Source organism: Urocampus carinirostris, chromosome 7 (genome assembly GCF_059441175.1).
Source record: "Urocampus carinirostris isolate Australia breed hairy pipefish chromosome 7, RoL_Ucar_1.0, whole genome shotgun sequence".
Classification (NCBI taxonomy): Eukaryota; Metazoa; Chordata; class Actinopteri; order Syngnathiformes; family Syngnathidae; genus Urocampus; species Urocampus carinirostris.
Genome location: NC_142355.1, coordinates 28,879,596 through 28,898,440, shown reverse-complemented (window position 1 = coordinate 28,898,440; position 18,845 = coordinate 28,879,596). Strand labels below are relative to the sequence as shown.

The 18,845-nt window shown below is 39.5% G+C and overlaps 1 protein-coding gene across 9 annotated transcripts in view; it reads right to left on the bottom strand.

The window, feature by feature from the left end:
* Positions 1-2,722: 2,722 nt before the first annotated feature.
* The window catches only part of LOC148362882 (proton myo-inositol cotransporter-like), a 28,950-nt gene continuing 12,827 nt past the window's right edge, over positions 2,723-18,845 (bottom strand). For 3 of the 9 annotated variants that reach the window (XM_088340461.1, XM_088340459.1, XM_088340462.1), the window contains 6 exons: positions 17,628-17,739; positions 17,415-17,540; positions 15,096-15,214; positions 14,067-14,219; positions 9,604-9,776; positions 2,921-5,807 (listed from right to left, as the gene is read on the bottom strand). In XM_088340461.1, coding sequence (XP_088196587.1) covers positions 5,613-5,807; positions 9,604-9,776; positions 14,067-14,219; positions 15,096-15,214; positions 17,415-17,540; positions 17,628-17,739 — 878 coding nt within the window. In that variant the 3' untranslated portion in view covers positions 2,921-5,612. Of the gene's footprint in view, positions 2,835-2,920; positions 9,777-14,066; positions 14,220-15,095; positions 15,215-17,414; positions 17,541-17,627; positions 17,740-18,845 lie in introns of those variants that run through there. The other 6 variants (XR_015850912.1, XM_088340460.1, XR_015850914.1 and 3 more) reach the window with 6 other exon arrangements.

Genomic DNA, 18,845 nt, shown 5'->3' with positions numbered 1-18,845 from the left:
TAGCTTTAGCGACATCTTGTGGCTGCAAAGTCTCAAGCGGTCTCGGTTGAAATCAAGGCACTATTATCCAATCGAACTATTTTTGAAAAATTGTCATTAATAACAACGTAATGAACATTGTTTGAATCGATAATGATGTCGGGGTGAGCAGGCATAAATATTTAAATTATATTTACATTAGAACTGTCTTTAAGGCACGCTATTCGATTGGAATTAATCTAGGGGCACGCTTTCCCATTCATTTCATTCAATCTCAAATGCCGAAACGTATCACCATTCCTTTTCTTTAACAAATTCTTGGCTTCTAATCATTGTTTAAAGTTTAAATTGACAGCGCAGGCTAAAAACTAGTTAAAAATATAGAGTGGTTCTCACCAAAGTTTGTGGATTTTTAAAACAATCCATCCATCCATTATCCGCACCGCTTTTCCTCAGTAGGGTCGTGGGGGTGCTGGAGCCCATCCCAGCTATCTTCGGGCAGTGGACAGGCAGGGGACACCCTGAACTGGTTACCAGCCAGTCACAGGGAACACAGAGACAGACAATCTCATGACCTCAGAACTGTACCGAGAACACGCTAACCACTCAATTTTTAAAACATCATCACCAAATAATGAAGAAGAACAAACTTCAACAAGATTAACTATTTGTGGCGGCCATGGCTCAGGAGTAAATCCTTTGTCAAATTATGATACTGTGCTCTATTAGATCATATCCAGGACTGAAATGGGCCCCTTTTTCAGCCCGGGAGTTTTACACCCAAAGCCAGCCCACTAAGCAATGGTGGGGGAATTTGAATGAATGGAACTGCAGCGATACTCTTATGGTGCATTTTAATTGGGAAGAAATTCAGGTACATTTTAAGTCGGCTTCTTATAACCCAAAATCCTCCTACACAAATCACTGATCAGTGCAACTTTGCAGACATAAAAATTTGCATTTCAGTGTAAGGCGACATGAAGGGCTCCAAAAATTAACGAGACAGTGAGTTTCTTAGCTTAGTTTTCACACTTTTTAAAGGAGAGAAGCTCCGTTCATATGCAACCTAAGTGCAGGAAAGGCTCAACAGGAACTTATATGCCAGCCCAATGATATGGTTGGCATCTGTAAGGAGTTTATATTATGATAATTCCTGTTTTTTTTCTTTTTCATTTATTTCTTTTTCTTACCCTTCTTTGTCCTTTTTTCCAAGCTTTTTTTTCTTTTCTAAAATGATTCATTTTTGTTTATGTTTCTTTCATTCTTTTCTAATTTTTCTTATGATTCTTCTGCCCTTTTATTTTTTTGTCCTTTATTATTGTTTCTTCCTTTTTCTCTTATTTTGCCTTATTTGTTTTTCTGTTATTTTGGCATTGCTTTTTTTCCTTTAGCTGTATTTGTACCCCAGAAGTAATTGTGTGCGTAATGTTACATAATATATTGTAATATATAGATAAAAACAACAAAAACAATTTAAAGAGGCTTTTGGGAGCCTAAAGAGCAGTCTCGTTTTAGGTGAACCGAGCTGAAAGAGCCGCTTCTCGAAAAAACAAAACACAAAATTCCCATCACTATGAGCTCATTTAAGAGAGGAGCTCCCCAACTGCTAAATTCTGCTCACATGTAGCATAAAACACACCGAGGACACACAGATGACGGGCAAAAAGTGAAAGATGAGTGAAATTATAGATAGGACCTTTTTTCTTTTCCTGATTTTTTTGGGTCCAACTAGCACCTTTCTGCCTTCCATTGTACCGAACTCGTATAATTTGCGCTCTTCTGTCTTAATTTACTTCTCGAAAAAAAGAAGAGTGGTGGTGGGCCAAAACAATTTCAAATTTGAGAGAGAATTCCCCCAGATGGTATAACTCACCTCATCTGTTCCGCTGAATGTGGCCAAATAGCTGACTAGAGAATGACTGCAGGAGTAAGGTTAAATAGTGTAAGTGACAGATATACGTTAAAATTGTTTTTCTCATCCAGCCAGCCCAAACTCGACCGTGATGTTGTAAAATCTCCCATTCTTTCTGATGAGTCATTCCGGCATTGATGATATTTATAACTGCAAAACTATTTCCCAGGTTTATGCAAAGATATTTACAATTAGAATTGTATTTGTCAATGATTACAACGTAGTGAGAATTGTAAGAATGTAATAAAAGTTTTTCAAGAGAAACGTAAAATAAAAAAGTAACTGTTGGCAACCATTTTTTTTTTAACTTTTATGTATATTCTTACATTTTTTCCCTTGATTAGTATCAAGTTTTTATTCATTAAATAATAAAATATCATTATACTTAAAAGTAGAAATAATATTTGCCAGGGAACCATCTTTTTATGATACTATATTTACTTTTATTTTCTAAAATAAGGTCATTAAAACTATCAATTAAATGTTTTCAGTGCCACACCAGGGTTTCAGAGCACACTGCCATAGTTGAAAAACACTGGTAGTTAGTCATAATGCACAAGTTAAATATTCTTAATAGTATTTGAGGAGTAAAACAGGACAAAAATCCATAATGATAGCTTGCAGTAACGCACCAGTGATGGATGTCAACAGCCATTAAACTCGAAGAGGACGCCGCGTTGTATAAATCACCTTGAAGGAACAGTGCATATTATTTTGTGTCTCCTAGTGGTACAAAAACATTGAAGACTTGGCAAAAATGCATGAACTCTCATACAAATGTAAATATTTATTAAAAAAAAATAAAAATCACATGTTGAGAAATTTGTATTACTTTTTCACAGCGGAATCCCTTTTTAGATCGCAGCCACGTAGTTCCGGCATCCTGCTGCCACCCTTTGTCGTGTATCACTGGCTCTCGCTCGACCAGACAACACAGTGCCATCTAGTGGTCAAATATTACACATTGGGGATTTAACATTGCAAGATTTTTTTATTTAAAATAAAACAGAAAAACCTCACACCATCGAAGAAGTTTAAATTGTTTTATTTCACCTCAGAGAAAATAAATTGCACATAAAACATAAGACTTGTTTTTCAAACAAGTTGAACTTCTCCAAAAACACCTTTTAACAAATGTTATTAGCACTTTGGTGTATTTTATTGGTCAGTGACCAGGCTTATAAACAGTTTTCAAATAAAAATGGATTCAATCGAAAAAAGCTATGCAACTATACAATACACATCCATCCATCCATTATCTGCACCGCTTATCCTCAGTAGGGTCGCGGGGGTACTGGAGCCCATCCCAACTATCTTCGGGCAGTGGGCAGGGGAGACTCTGAACTGCTTGCCAGCCAGAGACCGACAACTCACTCGCTCATTCACACCTAAGGACAATTGGCCAATTAACCTGACATGCATTTTTTTTGGAATGTGGCAGGAAACCCATGCAAGCGCAGGGAGAACATGCAAACTCCACACAGGAAGGTTCGATCTCATGACCTCATAACTGTGCTGCACACGCGTTAACCACTGCGCTGCCGCGCTGGCCGTACCATACACAAATGTGAAAAAAAAAAAAAAACAAAATAGGACATTTTCATTTAAAACCTTCACTGTGCTCAGCTACGATTCACCTAACCACCAACATCAGCCATACAAATAGAAAAAATACATATTTCATCAGTCAACGAAAATCTTTCTGCTTTTAATGTCTATAGATCCCAAATATGTATTGTAACTAAGAGGAATTGATTATAAGCACATAAAAATTTTCACGCTAACAAATGGAAATCCTTGCACAGTAACTGCAGTCTTGGACAGAAAAGATCCAGTTTTATCACGAGTGAGCAATCATACATAGTCACTCTTCAATTCATTTACATGATCAAAAAGTCCACTAATTTCCCCATAAATTGGTAACTATACTATTCATGTTTTGTTCGTCGATCACATTAAAAATATGAGATTAAGAAGTGAAATTTGGGGTGTTAAAAATGATGATTAAACCAATGAGTCATCATAAAAAACAACTTATTGTTGGAATCAACAAATTCAACAACGAATCAACAACGAATATTCCCAATTTTTATGAACAACATAGCTCATCTGTCTCACTTAAAAGTGAAAATATAATCCCTAAATGGGCAGTGTGTATAATTTAGCGCCTCTCGGTGGTTAAAAACGTCATTAAAAAAAAAAAAAAAAAAAAAAAAAAAAAAAAAAAAAAACCTATTGATTAAAAATAAATAAATAAATAAATCAGCAAAATGAACAAACTATTACATAAACATGCATTTTTCAAAATACTCGCAGGTCGAGAAATTAGCATTTATTTTACATAACATGAGCTTTGTCCAGCGGGAGCTGGCAGTATTGTCCGTCATCTTGCTGCTACGGGTTCCCAAAAAGTATCGGCAAAAAAAAAAAAAAAAAAAAGAGAAGTAAAATGTCGCTTTTTGGTCACTTCGAGTCCTAGAAATTTGTAGTCTTAAAGCTTTGTAGCACTTGTTTTTAATTGCACTATATCAATTCAGCAATGCAGTCAAACCCAGTTTGGATCCAGACTTTCGGTTTTTAGTAAAATAATGTTAAATTTTCAAATTGTTCAGTGCATAATGCATTATCATTCAGCTTACTTTAGAAGCCTACCCTACATATTATAATCATGGATGACAAGAGATTTTTATCAAATCAAAAAAAAAAAGGAAAAAGAGAATGCAGTTTTACACCTGAGCCAACTGATCACACTATAAACATTAAAGTGGGAGCCAAGAAAATTTACATTTTTTGCCTTAATTGTACTGGTTTGAAACAAAACAGAACTACAAAAAAAAAGCAGTGCATGGGCAATAAGATGACTACGAGGCTGGGCCTACAAAAGAAGACATTCTTTACTGCCTTCTAGTGGCCAGAGGGAGCATTTGGTCTGAATTATTAAAAAAAAATCTTAACTTTTGATAGTAATTACCTAGAGACTCGCTTCTTTTATTGACCGACTCAGAAATTATGGTCATCTAGATTACATCATCCAACAGGCTGGGTCTGGCCTGCGGAACCTGTGTTTGTAATGCCTGCCATACAGCGCCATTCTTCCATCCATTATCTGCACCACTTATCCTCAGTAGGGTCGCAGGGGTGCTGGAGCCCATCCCAGCTATCTTCGAGCAGTGGGCAGGGGACACCCTGAACTGGTTGCCAGCCAGTCGCATGGCACATAGAGAGACAATTCTCTAGCTCATTCACATCTAAGGACAATTTAGCCAATAAACCTGACATGCATGTTTTTGAAATGTGGGAGGAAACCCGCGCAAGCACGGAGACAACATGCAAACTCCACACAGAAATGTTCGATCTTATGACCTCAGAACTGTGCCGCAAACGCGCTAACCACTGTGATACAGCAACATATAGTGGTCAAATAATACATACTGTCCATTTAAATTGGTTGTGTTCATTTACCACATTAAATAATCGGTTCACTTCTCATTGAAGAATGATTAAATTATTGAGTCAACATCCAAACTAGTTGGTTATTCTTGGAATGAACAATTAAAACAAATCCTCCAATTATGAAATACAGAGTCCATTTGTCTCACTAAAAAGTGCAAATGTGGTCCTTAAGCGCAATCATTTGATGACCTCTGACTTAACATGGACTCTAGAAAATCCGAATCGATACCTGCCAGTGTAAAGTGAAGGCTGTGTGGCAAAAAGGTGTTCAGTATACAAAGTTGGTCATTTCAACTGTGGAAATAAAAGAAAATACAGAAAAGTTAAAGGGCAAAGGATTTAAACGTGGTCCTAATTTTGAGCTCTTTGTTTTACCGTGTTTGATTTTACTTACAGTGATATAGGCTATGCCATTTTCCAAGCCCACTTTTCCGTAGTCCACTGGACTGAATTCCGGACTTTTCTAAAAACATGTCAGCCGCTTTCAATGGTTCAATTGTTTAAGAAGAGAAAACAAAAAGGCTTTTATGAAGTGCACCAGAAAGCACCCAAAAACGAAAAACTAACATTAAGTACACCAGACACAACAGAAAAATTGAGGAGTGTGGTCCAGTTCAGTACGACATCGTTCTGTCGGAAAAATACAGACTAAACAGAGTTTCAGACAAAATGTCAAATCGGGTCCCCCTATTGACAATTACTGCTTGAGGTCCTGCCGTACCGCACTGAACAAAACTGCTCGTGGAGATTCTGTGAAAATAATAAGGCATTGGTCTTGAAACATACAGTACTGTTTGACATGGAGTGAGCTAGAAAATGAATCAAGTGAAAGTGTCTTAATAGCATTACTGTCATGTTGGGTCAAACCCAATTTGTATGTTTGAATCTTGCTTGAAGCCTGAAAGAGTAACAGTAATACAGTCGTATGCAAGTTTGGGCACCCCTGATCATTTTCAAGATTTTCCTTCATAAATCATTGGTTGTTCGGATCAGCAATTAGTTAAACATATCATATAGCAGACAAACACAGTGATATCTGAGAAGTTAAATAAACATCATAGGATTTACGGAAAATGTGCAATAATTGCTCAAACTAAGTTTCAGCTGTCAGTTTCCACTGTGAGGAACATAGTGAGGAAATGGAAGTTCACAGGCACAGTTCGAGTTAAGGCCCGGAGTGGCAGGCCAAGAAAAATCTCAGATAAGCAGAGGCGAAGGATGTGAGAACAGTCAAACTCAACCTACAGACCAGCTCCAAAGACCTACAAGACGATCTTGCAGATGGTGTGACTGTGCATCGTTCAACTATTCAGCGCACTTTGCACAAGGGGATGCTGTATGGGAGAGTATTGCGGTAGAAGCCACATGCCACAAAGAGTCAATTCAAGTATGCTAAAGCACATTTGGACAAGCCAGCTTCATTTTGGAATAAAGTGCTGTGGACTGATGAAACTAAAATAGAGTTGATTGGACATGACAAGGGGCGGTTTGCATAGCGGAAGAAGAACACAGAATTCCAAGAAAAACACTTGCTACCCAGAGTAAAATGTGGTGGTGGTTCCATCATGATGTGGGGCTGTGTGGCCAGTGCAGATACTGGCAATCTTCTTAAAGTTGAAGGTCACATGGATTCCAGTCAGTATCAGCAGATTCTTGCAAACAATGCTCTTGAATCAGTGACAAAGCTGAAGTTGCCCCGGGGCTCAATACTTCAACAAGACAACGACCTCTAAACACTGATCAAATTCTAGTAAGGCATTCATGCAGAGGAACAAGTAAAATTTTTGGAATGGCCACCTCAGTCTCCAGACCTGAATATTATTGAAAATCTGTGGTGTGAAGCGGGCTGTCCATGCTCGGAAACCATCAAACCTGACTGAAGTGGAGATGTTTTGAAGAAGAATGGACCAAAAATACCTTCAACCAGAATCCAGACCCTCATTGGAAGCCATAAGAAGAAGCATTTAGAGGCTGTGATTTCTGCAAAAGGAGGATCTACTAAATATTGATGTAATTTTTCTATTGGGGTGCCCAAATTTATATACTTGCCTACTTTTGTTTCAGCAATTATTGCACATTTTCTGTAAATCCTATAAACTTCATTTCACATCTCAGATATCACTGTGTTTGTCTGCTATTTATAGATATCTTTAACTGAAATTGCTAATCCGAACAACCAATAAAGGAAAATCTTGAAAATGATCAGGGGTGCCCAAACTTTTGCATACAACTTTATCTCGAAAGCTTTAACACAGTTAGCCTCCTCCTTTCTTATGTAATGGGTGAGGAACATAAGTGACCGTCACTTAAGATTAGTATGCAGGGTTTTAAACTTCCAATGTTAAGTGTAATATTTAACAGAATAAGACCCTACCGGATTTCATTGTTATATAGACAGGATAAAAGGAAAACATGAAGATAGACTCAATGTGCGCAAAGGTCAATCAAAGTGCCTTTAAATATTACACTCGTCAATGATTTTTGTACATTTTGAATGTTGTCTAGATTTCTACAAATGATATGGGCAATTTGTGCTGCTGAATCAGGAAATAGCATTTGTTTCTCTACATCAAGTCAAGTATGTAACACAAAATTGATGACATCATTGTGGCATTGTCACCTCATTTCTGTCAATACGCACCATTTTTAGTAATGATTTTTTTAAAAGAAAGGTTTGTAAATTAATCTATATTCATTACCCGAGAGGGGGTCCTTATATCACTCCCGTCAGCGGCCCGTTGCTAACACAGGAGACATGTGCCTTATCATACAATAGCAAACTAATTAACTGGGCATGTCTTAGCCTTACACTGGCCAACAATTTTTTACTTTTTAAAGGTCACCTGATTTAGGGTATTATTGCACTGCTGAATCAGGTAATAGCATCTATTTCTCTACATCAGGTCAGGTTTATGTGCTAAGTTGATGTAAAAAAACAAAAACAAAGAAAAAAAAGCAGACCATGTGGCATTATCGATCAATTTTGTCATAGCACAAATCCTTTGTGGGGTTTCTAAGAAATAAACATGTTTGTCCAACGATATAAATTGATGACATGACGGAAACCTTGATTACTGTAATGAATGAATGGTGGACATTGATAAAGGTAAGTAAATATAAATTGTTGCATCACTATTGTTCAAACTTCAAGGCTTCTTCCAAGATACCCAAAACATCTGAGCAAAAACAAAGAATTGACATGAAACCATACCTAAAAAACTTGACCTGATTGGGTAAATGTAATTTTTTGATTCAGCACAACTTAATGGCCCTAAATCACCTGAAAAAAGGCAAAATAAGAAATTTGTGTTGACCTTCATTATTTGATAAATGATAAAAAAAAAACACTATGAAATTACTGTGTCCAATCATTTTAAACTGCACTATAACAATTACCTACTTTTCTTCTAAGTACTTTAAATCAAAAATTATATTCTGTGGATCAGGGGCCTTCAAAACTTTGAAGCTGAGAGCTACCATTTGGTTATTCTTTTAGTACAAAAGGCTAACAGTTTGTTATACATGAAAAAAAGTACCACAGTGACTGTGTTACAATCTGGTAATAACATAGTAATTAATAGAAATAGCGCTAAAATAGGCTACGTCAACCACTGAGAAATCTGCCTTGTGTTAAAGGCACCAAGTCGTTTACATATATTCTAATTCGAAAAATAATTTTGGAAGGATTGATCAGGTATTTGTTGACACTGATCAAGTTCATAATCCATAATACGAGTTAGAAATAAAATTTCTGTGAAAATCACAATGACCTGTAATGGTAAGCTTGTTTCAGAACTGGTCAACGGGATACTTGTATACCTAAAAGATTATCGTGCTGCTGCTGTAGATGATATTTCCGGTCTTTCATATACTTTTCATTCTTAAGTATATCTCCTATTTGGGTTACATATGATCCTATTATGGCGAGATAACTACAACAATGTATGTACTGCATGTATGATTATGTATCTAAACAGAATACAAAGAGGAAAGACGTAACCAGGTGAAATGAAGCCGCAGAATGATGAGTTGCCCGAGTAGAAAAGTGCAACGAAAAAATAAAAATTAAGTGGTGCAAAATTTGCTTAAATGTTCTTTGCCACTAGAGGGCAGTAGGTGATTTTCCGCCCAGCTGCGGCAGTCTTTTTAAAAACAAAAAAAAAGCAAAAGCCAGACCATAAAAAGCCAGAATCCCGTTGCCACAATTAGTCTATATCAGAGGTGTCGTTGTCTGACGGTAGGTAATTGTTGCCTTTTACCCGAATGTACTGGATATTCTGATTGGTGAGATTTGAGACGCTGCCGCAGGAACAGAACGGGCCTGTGAACAGGTTCTCAATGTCTTCCAGCTGCAGGCCTTGAGTCTCAGGTAGGCAGCCCACGGCGAAGATGAAACCAAGCACGGTGAATCCCATGTACACAAAAAAGATTCCTGACAAGACACACATATGCTCAGAATTACGACAGACATGTTCCTGAACTGAAATTCGGAAACCTTACGATTTAAAGTCCAAGTTACCGTAAATTCTTTACTACAAGTCCTTACTTTTTCGCTACATCTTAAAAGTAACGTCAAATTCTTAAACATGCAAAATGTGACAAAATAGTACATGCATATATTTCATCAGTATATTCCAATTATTTTCCGAGAGAATGCATTTTGAAGATAGGATGTCTTGTCTAGAGGTCGACCGACTATCGGCACAGATACAGTACCGGCATTTTTACTTATACGACGGGCCAAGTAAATATATTTAAAACTGGGTTATTGAGGCTCAGATACATCTGAGCCTCTCTCTCCTGCCTTCTGTCTCTGACACCACCCACCCCCTACCTTCTGATTGGATAAGCGAGCGTGGGCAGAGGCACTGAAGCAGTAAGAGTAATGTTAGATCGGAGTAAACAGCGGCAGCTTTGCCAACTCCAGACCGCTGATCATTTGAGATTTTAAAGTTTGTGGTAGAAAAGCAGGTGAGTGATTAAAAGGTCACGTAATAATTGTAGTTAACTTGTTTTAGGGAAGGATGTTCAAGTCGAGACAAAACTTTTATAATATTAGTTTGTCTGTTTGTGATTGAGAGAATAAAAAGCATACAGATGCCGCCCGACTTAAGCACATTCGACGATACGATCATTTTTTTCAGGAAGTCGAAAAATATCCGGTCATTATTGTAAGTTAGAGTTTGTATTGTGCGCACCCTTTTCAGAGTACAGGACAGTACTGATTAGAATAGAATATACCTTTATTATCATTGTTACAAAATGGGTTGAAAATATTGTGACAACGAAATTGGACGTGGCACTCCAGTTACACATTTGACTGTAAAGATTAAAAAAGATAAAAAGATAAGAATTTGGATATATATGACCAAAAAGTATTTACACAAGAAAGTGTGGGCATGTAAGAGCAGAAGATATTTACATTGGGTTCTACTTACAGGGGATCATAATAGTGCAATATGCAGTAGTGCAAATAGGCAACATTGTGCAAAGTAAGCATGGGCATGAATATCATTTTACATCTTTATGAGGTAGTGTGTTCTCATTGGTGTTCCTCCTTTAAGAGCGTTTGTGGAGAGTTTCAGTTTTTGTGCAGTGTGTATTTAGAGTGGTGATGGCTCTGGGGAAGAAACTGTCTCTGAATCTGTTTGTTTTTGTTTTGTGTGACCTGTAGCGTCTGCCAGAGGGCAGCAGGTCAAAGAGGTGGTGACCGGGGTGAGAAGAGGCCTCGATGATGTTTTCTGCTCTGCTGAGGTAGCGAGAGCAGGCAATGTCCTCAAAACTGGGCAGAGAACAACCAACGTTTTTCTGGGCTGTGTTGATGACCCTCTGCAGTATTTTCCTGTCTGCTGCCGTGCACCCAGCATACCACACTGTAATGCAGTATGCCAGAATGCTCTCCACTGTGGCTCTGTAGAAGGACACCAGCAGCTGCTGTCCCAGATGATTTTTTCTGAGCACTCTCAGGAAATGGAGCCGCTGCTGTGTTTGCAGACCAGAAGGTCGTCGGAGATGTGCACACCCAGGAGTTTGAAAGAGTGGACTCTCTACAGTCTCCATTTATATGAGTGGTGCTGGGTTCTTGCTTTTCTTCCTGAAGTCCAGTATGACTTCCTTTGTTTTCGTGTGTTCAATAGAGGTTGATTTCAGTGACTCCACCTCATCCCTGTACGTCGCCTCGTCCCTTTCAGAGATGAGGCCAACCATGGTAGTTTTGTCGGCGAACTTTAACAATTGTGTTTGTGAGGTGGGTCGGTGAACAGTCGGAGTTGTAGAGGGTGCAAAGCAGAGGGCTCAGTACACATCCTTGGGAGAGCTGGTGCTCAGTGTTAGGGTGGGAGAAACGTGGTGGCCGAGTTTCACGGAATGTGGGCGGTTAGAGAGGAAGTCCATTATCCAGTAGCAGATGGAGGAAGAGAGTCCTAGGTGAGAGAGTTTCTCCACCAGGATAATGGTATCGAAGGCTGAGCTGAAGTCCAGGAAGAGCATTCTGTCTCAACTCCCCCGGTGCTCCAGGTGGCTCAGCGCGGTGTGAGGTGCGTGTTTATGGCGTCATCAGTGGAGCGGTTTGCCCTGCAGGCAAACTGATGGGGGTCCAGTGTGGGTGGTAGGGAGTCCTTGATGTGCTGGGACACCAACCTCTCAAAGCACTTCATGACCACAGGCATAAGTGCAACAGGCCTGTAGTCGTTGAGGCTTTCCACTGGTGACTTCTTGGGAATGTGAATGATGGTGGAGGTTTTGAAGCAGGGTGGGACGGTAGCCTGTGACAGGGACTGGTTGAAGAGGGTGGTGAATACCCCAGCCAGCGGTTCAGCACAGTCCCTGAGTACCCTCACTGGTACTCTACCTGGGCCAGCTGCCTTCCTGGGGTTTACAGTTCTCAGCACACGTCTTACTTCCAGCTTCAAAGCAGGCAAAGAACTGGTTAAGCAGCTAGTGAACATCAGCCCCAACAGTCGCCAGCTTGTTGCCTCTGTAGATTGTGATGTGTTGTAGACCTCGCTACATCCTCCTCGAGTCATTTCCAGCGAGTGGTCCTCGATCCTCCTCGTGTAGGCTGTCTTTGCATCCTTAATGCCTCTCTTTAAGTCAGCCCTGGTCGTGCTGTAAAGAGCCTTGTCTCGAGACCTGAAGGCGGTGTTGCGTTGTTTAAGGAGGGTGCGCACCCCGCCGGACATCCCGAGTTTTTGGTTTGGGTATCCCCAGATTTTTGCGTTTACTGTGACCGTAGTGCTTCTTTTCATCGCTACCGGCGTGTGGCGCTGTGAGAGGTCACCCAGCATCCACCCCAAAGAAGAAATCCGGCTTCTACTTCCTAGTTCGTGTGTGAACATGCCTTACTGCATCTCCAGCGTGTTAAGAACTTTGACATTTTTATTGTTTGATATCTCGTACATCCATTCAATATGGTTGGTGTAAAGTGTAAGGATGAGGCGAGCCATTTAATTAGAAACTAAAGTGGAATAAGAAAGCCTGATGTGTTTGAGAAAATGGCCGGAACGCTTTTTTCGGCCACTTTTTACCACGGACGAGGACCTCTTGAAGCGCCTAAGTCCCAAAGGTAAGTAAAACCTCACTTTATTTATCTTTATAGAGCATATTATTTTCTGATATGTTTATCTTTAAGTAAAAAACAATACAGGTTAGTTAAATAAACCTTAAACATACTTATATAAACCTTAAACATACAAAATATAGCACTGAAGCAACTTACGAACAAATTCAACTTACGAACAATCGTCCGGAACCTAACTTGTTGGTAGGTCGGGCAGCGTCTGTACTTAAGTGGAAGGCTGAGTAAGTAGCTTTTACCATGAAATTAGTTCGTCAATTTGGCTCTAGAACAGGAGTGCCCGCTTTTGAATTCACCAGATTCGTTGAAATTTACTTTTTGCACTTTTTATTTAAAGTTGAATTGTTGGTTCTATGACATCTTTATTCATTTAGTGAAAAAAAAAAAGTTTTTATGTACCTTTATACGAGTTGCTGCTGACCCTAATTTTATTTCCTGCACCGTTAATTTTAGTTAAGTCATTTATGTTAAAATTCAAATTTATTTTCTGTAGGAGGTTTTAAAGTTATATTCTAATTTATCAAAAATGTCTTGCGCCAATTTTCAAGCTTTGGCAGCAAATGAATATCAGCTACAAATATCAATCATTGGCCTCTTCTTAATACAAATAGTCGAGATCGACCCCCAAAAAACAGTCAATCTTTAGGCTTGTCTTTGTTATCCTGAGCTGTGACATCATCGGAGATACACTAGCCTTCTAGTAAGCCAGTCGCCATATTGTTTTACATGTTAATTAGTCCAAAAGGCTCATGGTTTCTTTCAGCGAAGTAGTAAATTTGTGCTGGCTTTCGTAATCGCTCTGGTAGTCTCCATCTTGATCCGAAAACATATGACGTAAACAACTTTCAGTAGTGGAAAAAAACTGCCTGAGGTGTGTGGGGGCACGGCGCCGATGCTGTTCTGCAGCCAAAGGTGTCGACGCCAAATTCCCCATGCGACTGGCGCCAGGTGATTGACAGGCTTAAGCCAGAAGTTTAAAATCCAGTGTGGCTTGTACAAAGACAAAATTGAGTTTCACTCTTAAATTTGAGCGTCATTTAATCAGGTGCGCTTTGTGGTTCAGAATTCACAGTACTTGAAAACTGTCGCTAAAAACCCTGGCCTTTGTTTTGCTGAAAACTGAAGACGTTTTTGTTATTTACTCACCTTGATAGGTAATCAGCTCTGCAATGTGAAGGAAGGTGAGTGAGAGAATGACGTTGAAAATCCAGTTGACTCCAGCTGAGCAGGCATTTCCAGTACTGCGAGCCCACAGTGGGTAGATCTCTGAATTTATAGTCCAAGGCATGGGGCCCATTCCTGAGGCACAAAAAGTTTAATCTACCATTGTGTTTTCCCAATTATTTTTACTAATATATGGCATTTCACTATTTCTTTTAAATAAGACCCTGCATTGTGACTTTGTATTTTCCTTTTTTTGCGGTTATAACTTGTAATTTAGCCGTATCCTGGTATAAATAGAAACAGCAGGTACTCTCACTATTGTCCAATAACCATGTTCAGTTTGTCCCAATAACACAATTTTAGATCCTGGTTGACTGCCCATCTTGCACATCTGGTTAGCGTCTCTTCTTGCACTATCGGCACTATGGTAAATAACACAATACAGCTTTATTTATATCTGTACACTGAAGGACACTGAGGGAAACTGTGGGAGTCAGATCCATCGACATTTCGTTCTGTATACACGTGTACTAGAATGACAATAAAGTAGATCTGAATCTGAATCTGAATCTGAAAAATCTATTGACAGAGGATCAAAATTGAAACCAGTCTAACGCCATACAGTATTGGGACTTTGACAATTCATTGCTTACACAGAATTAATTCACAATTCCATCCATTCATTCATTTATTCATTCATTCATTTATCTTCTCGCCATTTATCCTCAGGAGGGTCGCTGGGGTGCTGAAGCCCATCCCCGCAGACTTTGAGCAGTTGTTCCCAGCCAATCACAAGGCACAACAGTGATGAACAATCATTGCCAATCGACCTGCTCTGCATGTTATTGGTACTTGAGAGTTCCCGGAGACCATGCAAACTCTACACAAGGAGGCTGTTAACTCGAATAAAACCCAAGACTTCTGAATTGTTAAGCAGACGTGCTTACTAGTTATCAACCATGCAACAGACAAAATTTAACTCAATCTGATTCATCTAGCATGCTTGCAGACCTGGAGCGAAGGAAGTCAGATAGAGTAGGAGACCAGTCAGCACGATCCAAGAATAGGACGTGGGACAGAAATTGTAGGCCCAGAAAGGACCTTCCAGACTCTCTGTTTGGTTGGCGCACCTGTGTGAGGGACATTGCAAAATAAACATTATTTACCTCTGCAAACGTTTTAAACTCTTGTTAAATCCATTTGGTTTCTAGAAAAAAACTTAATTCAAATACAAATACAGTACATTAAAACATTGCACTATTTATCTGATGCACTTACAATTTAAGCAAGTCTACAACCACTGCCTTGTAAATATTATCCATCTATCCTTATATTATTTTCAATATAATTTCTTTGTCTTAATTTTTATTCTATTATATGTTTATCCTGGAGTACCAAGTGTCATTTCGTAGCCAATGTTCATTTCGTTGTTATCATTGACAATAAGGACCATTTTAATTCTAATTAAGGCATTTATAATAATATTGAGTAACACTCAAAATTAGAACAGGGAAATGAATTGATTTGAATTGGTCATTTTAAATAACAGGTATGAATAAATAAATATATGAATACATAAAATAATAAATATGTAAATAATGAATTAAAATCATTCAAATGCCAAATTTGAAAGAATACTGTTCAAACACTTTCAAAAGAAAATTAATACTGTTTCTTAGAGCCATCACCACCCTCAACAAGTACACCAAGCTGAAAAAAAATATGTTGCCTCTGGATACAAAAATGTATATTCAAACCCTGTTCTTTTTTCGTATTATTGCACAATGTTGCTGCGAATGTCATTTCTATTTTCATCCATCCATTATCTTCCGCTTATTCGGGGTTGGGTCGCGGGGGCAGCAGCCTTAAAAGGGAAGCCCAGACATCCCTATCTCCAGCCACCTCCTCCAGCTCATCCGACGGGATCCCGGGCCGTTCCCAAGCCAGCCGAGAGACGTAGTCTCTCGAGCGTGTCCTGGGTCGCCCCCGGGGCCTCCTGCCGGTGGGACATGCCCGGAAAACCTCCCGAGCGAGGCGTCCAGGAGGCATCCATATCAGATGCCCGAGCCACCTCATCTGGCTCCTCTCAATGCGGAGAATCAGTGGCTCTACACAGAGTCCCTCCCGGATGACTGAGCTTCTCACCTTATTTCTAAGGGAAAACCCAGACACACTGCGGAGGAAACTCATTTCGGCCACTTGTATCAGGGATTGTGTTCTTTCGGTCATAACCCAAAGTTCATGACCATAGGTGAGGGTAGGAACGTGGATCGACCGGTAGATCGAGAGCTTTGGCTTTCGGCTCAGCTCCCGCTTCACCGCGACCGACCGGTACAGGGTCCGAATTGCGGCAGACGCTGCACCGACCTGTCTGTCGATCTCCCGTTCCATCCTACCCTCACTCGTGAACAAGACCCCAAGATACTTGAACTCATCCACTTGGGGCAAGATCTCATCCCCAACCCGGAGGGAGCATGCCACCCTTTTCCGGCTGAGTACCATGGTCTCGGACTTAGAGGTGCTGATCCTCATCCCGGCCGCTTCACACTCGGCTGTGAATCGCTCCAGAGAAAGCTGAAGATCACGGCCTGAGGAAGCAAAGAGTACCACGTCATCTGCAAAAAGCAGTGACGCAATGCTGAGGCCCCCAAACCGGACTCCATCCCCACCAAGGCTGCGCCTAGAAATTCTGTCCATAAAAGTTATGAACAGAATCAGTGACAAAGGGCAGCCCTGGCGGAATCCAACCCTCACCGGGAATGAATCCGACTTCCTGCTGGCAAAGCGGACCAGAAGCTGGCACCGGGCATAAAGGGACCGCACAGCCCGGATAAGACTGTGCGGTACCCCATACTCCCGAAGCACCGCCCACAGGGCCTCCCGAGGAACACGGTCAAATGCCTTCTCCAAGTCCACAAAACACATGTAGGCAAACTCCCATGCACCCTCAAGGACCCTACAGGTTGTGTAGAGCTGGTCCAGTGTTCCACGGCCAGGACGAAAAGAGCACCGTTCCTACTGAATCCGAGATTTTCCTCTCCAGTACCCCTGAATAGACCTTACCAGGGAGGCTTCCATTTTCATTGCACTATATACTGATGCACTCAGTAGCTCAGTCTACAAACACTAATTTGTGAATATTGCCTTTCTATTCTAATATTCTTTTTTGTTCGTTTTTTTTTAAGTCTTTTATTTCGTGTTTATGCTAGAGTGCCACATCCCAATTTGTGATCAATGTACACTACATCGTAATCAAGTACAATGAAGACTTTTTTCATCGTAAAACATTCTGAAATCTTAAAGAAAAAAAAATGCATTATAACAACCTACCCTCCCCACGCCGAATGCTCCGTGGACGTTGGATTGACGGGCAGGCAGGACGAGTTAAAAATACTGCTGCTGTTCTCGTGATAGCAAAAACCACAAGTGGGATTCAGCATGCAGTCTCCACAGTAGCTAAACACATTAAATATTTCTATTATTAAAAAAACAGATGATTGTTAAAAAGATGATTATGACTGGGGGCATAGGATGCATTCTTACCTATATTGTGCGCAAGAGGAGTTGTGGGAGTTGAATGGGAGTGTCACAGCAGGAGAGAACCGTGCTGACAGCAAAAAGCCAACCGATAAAACGCTGAGGCTCATAGCGGTACCTTTGAAAAAATTATAATGGTATGATAATTCATTCTGCTATTTCAACATCATGTTTCATCTGTTTTGTAATGTTTGTGCGGTTAAGAAAATTTCCTTTTCGTGCCAGCAACTGTGACATGCATAGTGGCCCCGCCTCCTCCTCTAGAGGTGCATTTCATTTGCATTTCATAACAGGTTGTTCTTCCATTTAAAGTATTGTTTACTTCAAATTGCCTTTTTTATTTTCCTGTTTTTTTATTTAAAGTGGTGGTTGCTCATTTTTCCCAGTGCAGTGTCAATGTTCCAAGTGAGCTCCTGTTTAAGTTTCAAAACGAGAAACTAAAAAGCAAAGCTAAAAAAAAAACCTCTTTAAATATTCTTTAATATGTGATTAACAAAGTCAAAAGTCAAAGTCGGGTAAATGCCACAAGGATTTTTTTTTTATTCCTTGGATGCTCGAGTAATCATATCAATTGTACACAATTATATCCGAAAATAAGAATATTGCCATAAAGTTCCTTATTTTCTGTAATGCAATTAAAAAGCAAAACTGTCCTTAATCCTGGATTCATTGAAAATCAACTGAAATATTGAAAGAATTATGTAGTATTGTTTATTAGTAATATAGCTGATATTGGTGAACAGGTCCCATCTCAAATAATTTATATTAATATAAATATTAATATCAATATTTTGATATTCAATCTAAATTCAAATTCAAATATCTAAATATCATGAAAAAGTATTCCAGTAGGTTGAAATAATAAAAGCCTCGAAATGTTTTTGTTTAATTTAACACAATATTCTCATTTTTCTGACACAGCCTGTAATTTAGATACAATACATACACACACTTGCAACTTGTACTGCAAGTAGCAGCAGAACATAAAACTCTTCCATAAAAAATGTTTTAATTGATTATTCTTGAAAATATGTGACTGAACAGTAAAAATGAAGTTAGTTAAAGTATAGATTTGGGCAATAAAGTAGGTCAATCTGATTATTTCTCCATTTTAAAAATTGACTATTTAAAAATTAGCTAAATCACACAATCAAAAGACTGCGGCTGATTGGCAACCAGTTCAGGGTGTCCCCTCTGCCCACGGCCCGAAGACAGCTGGGATGG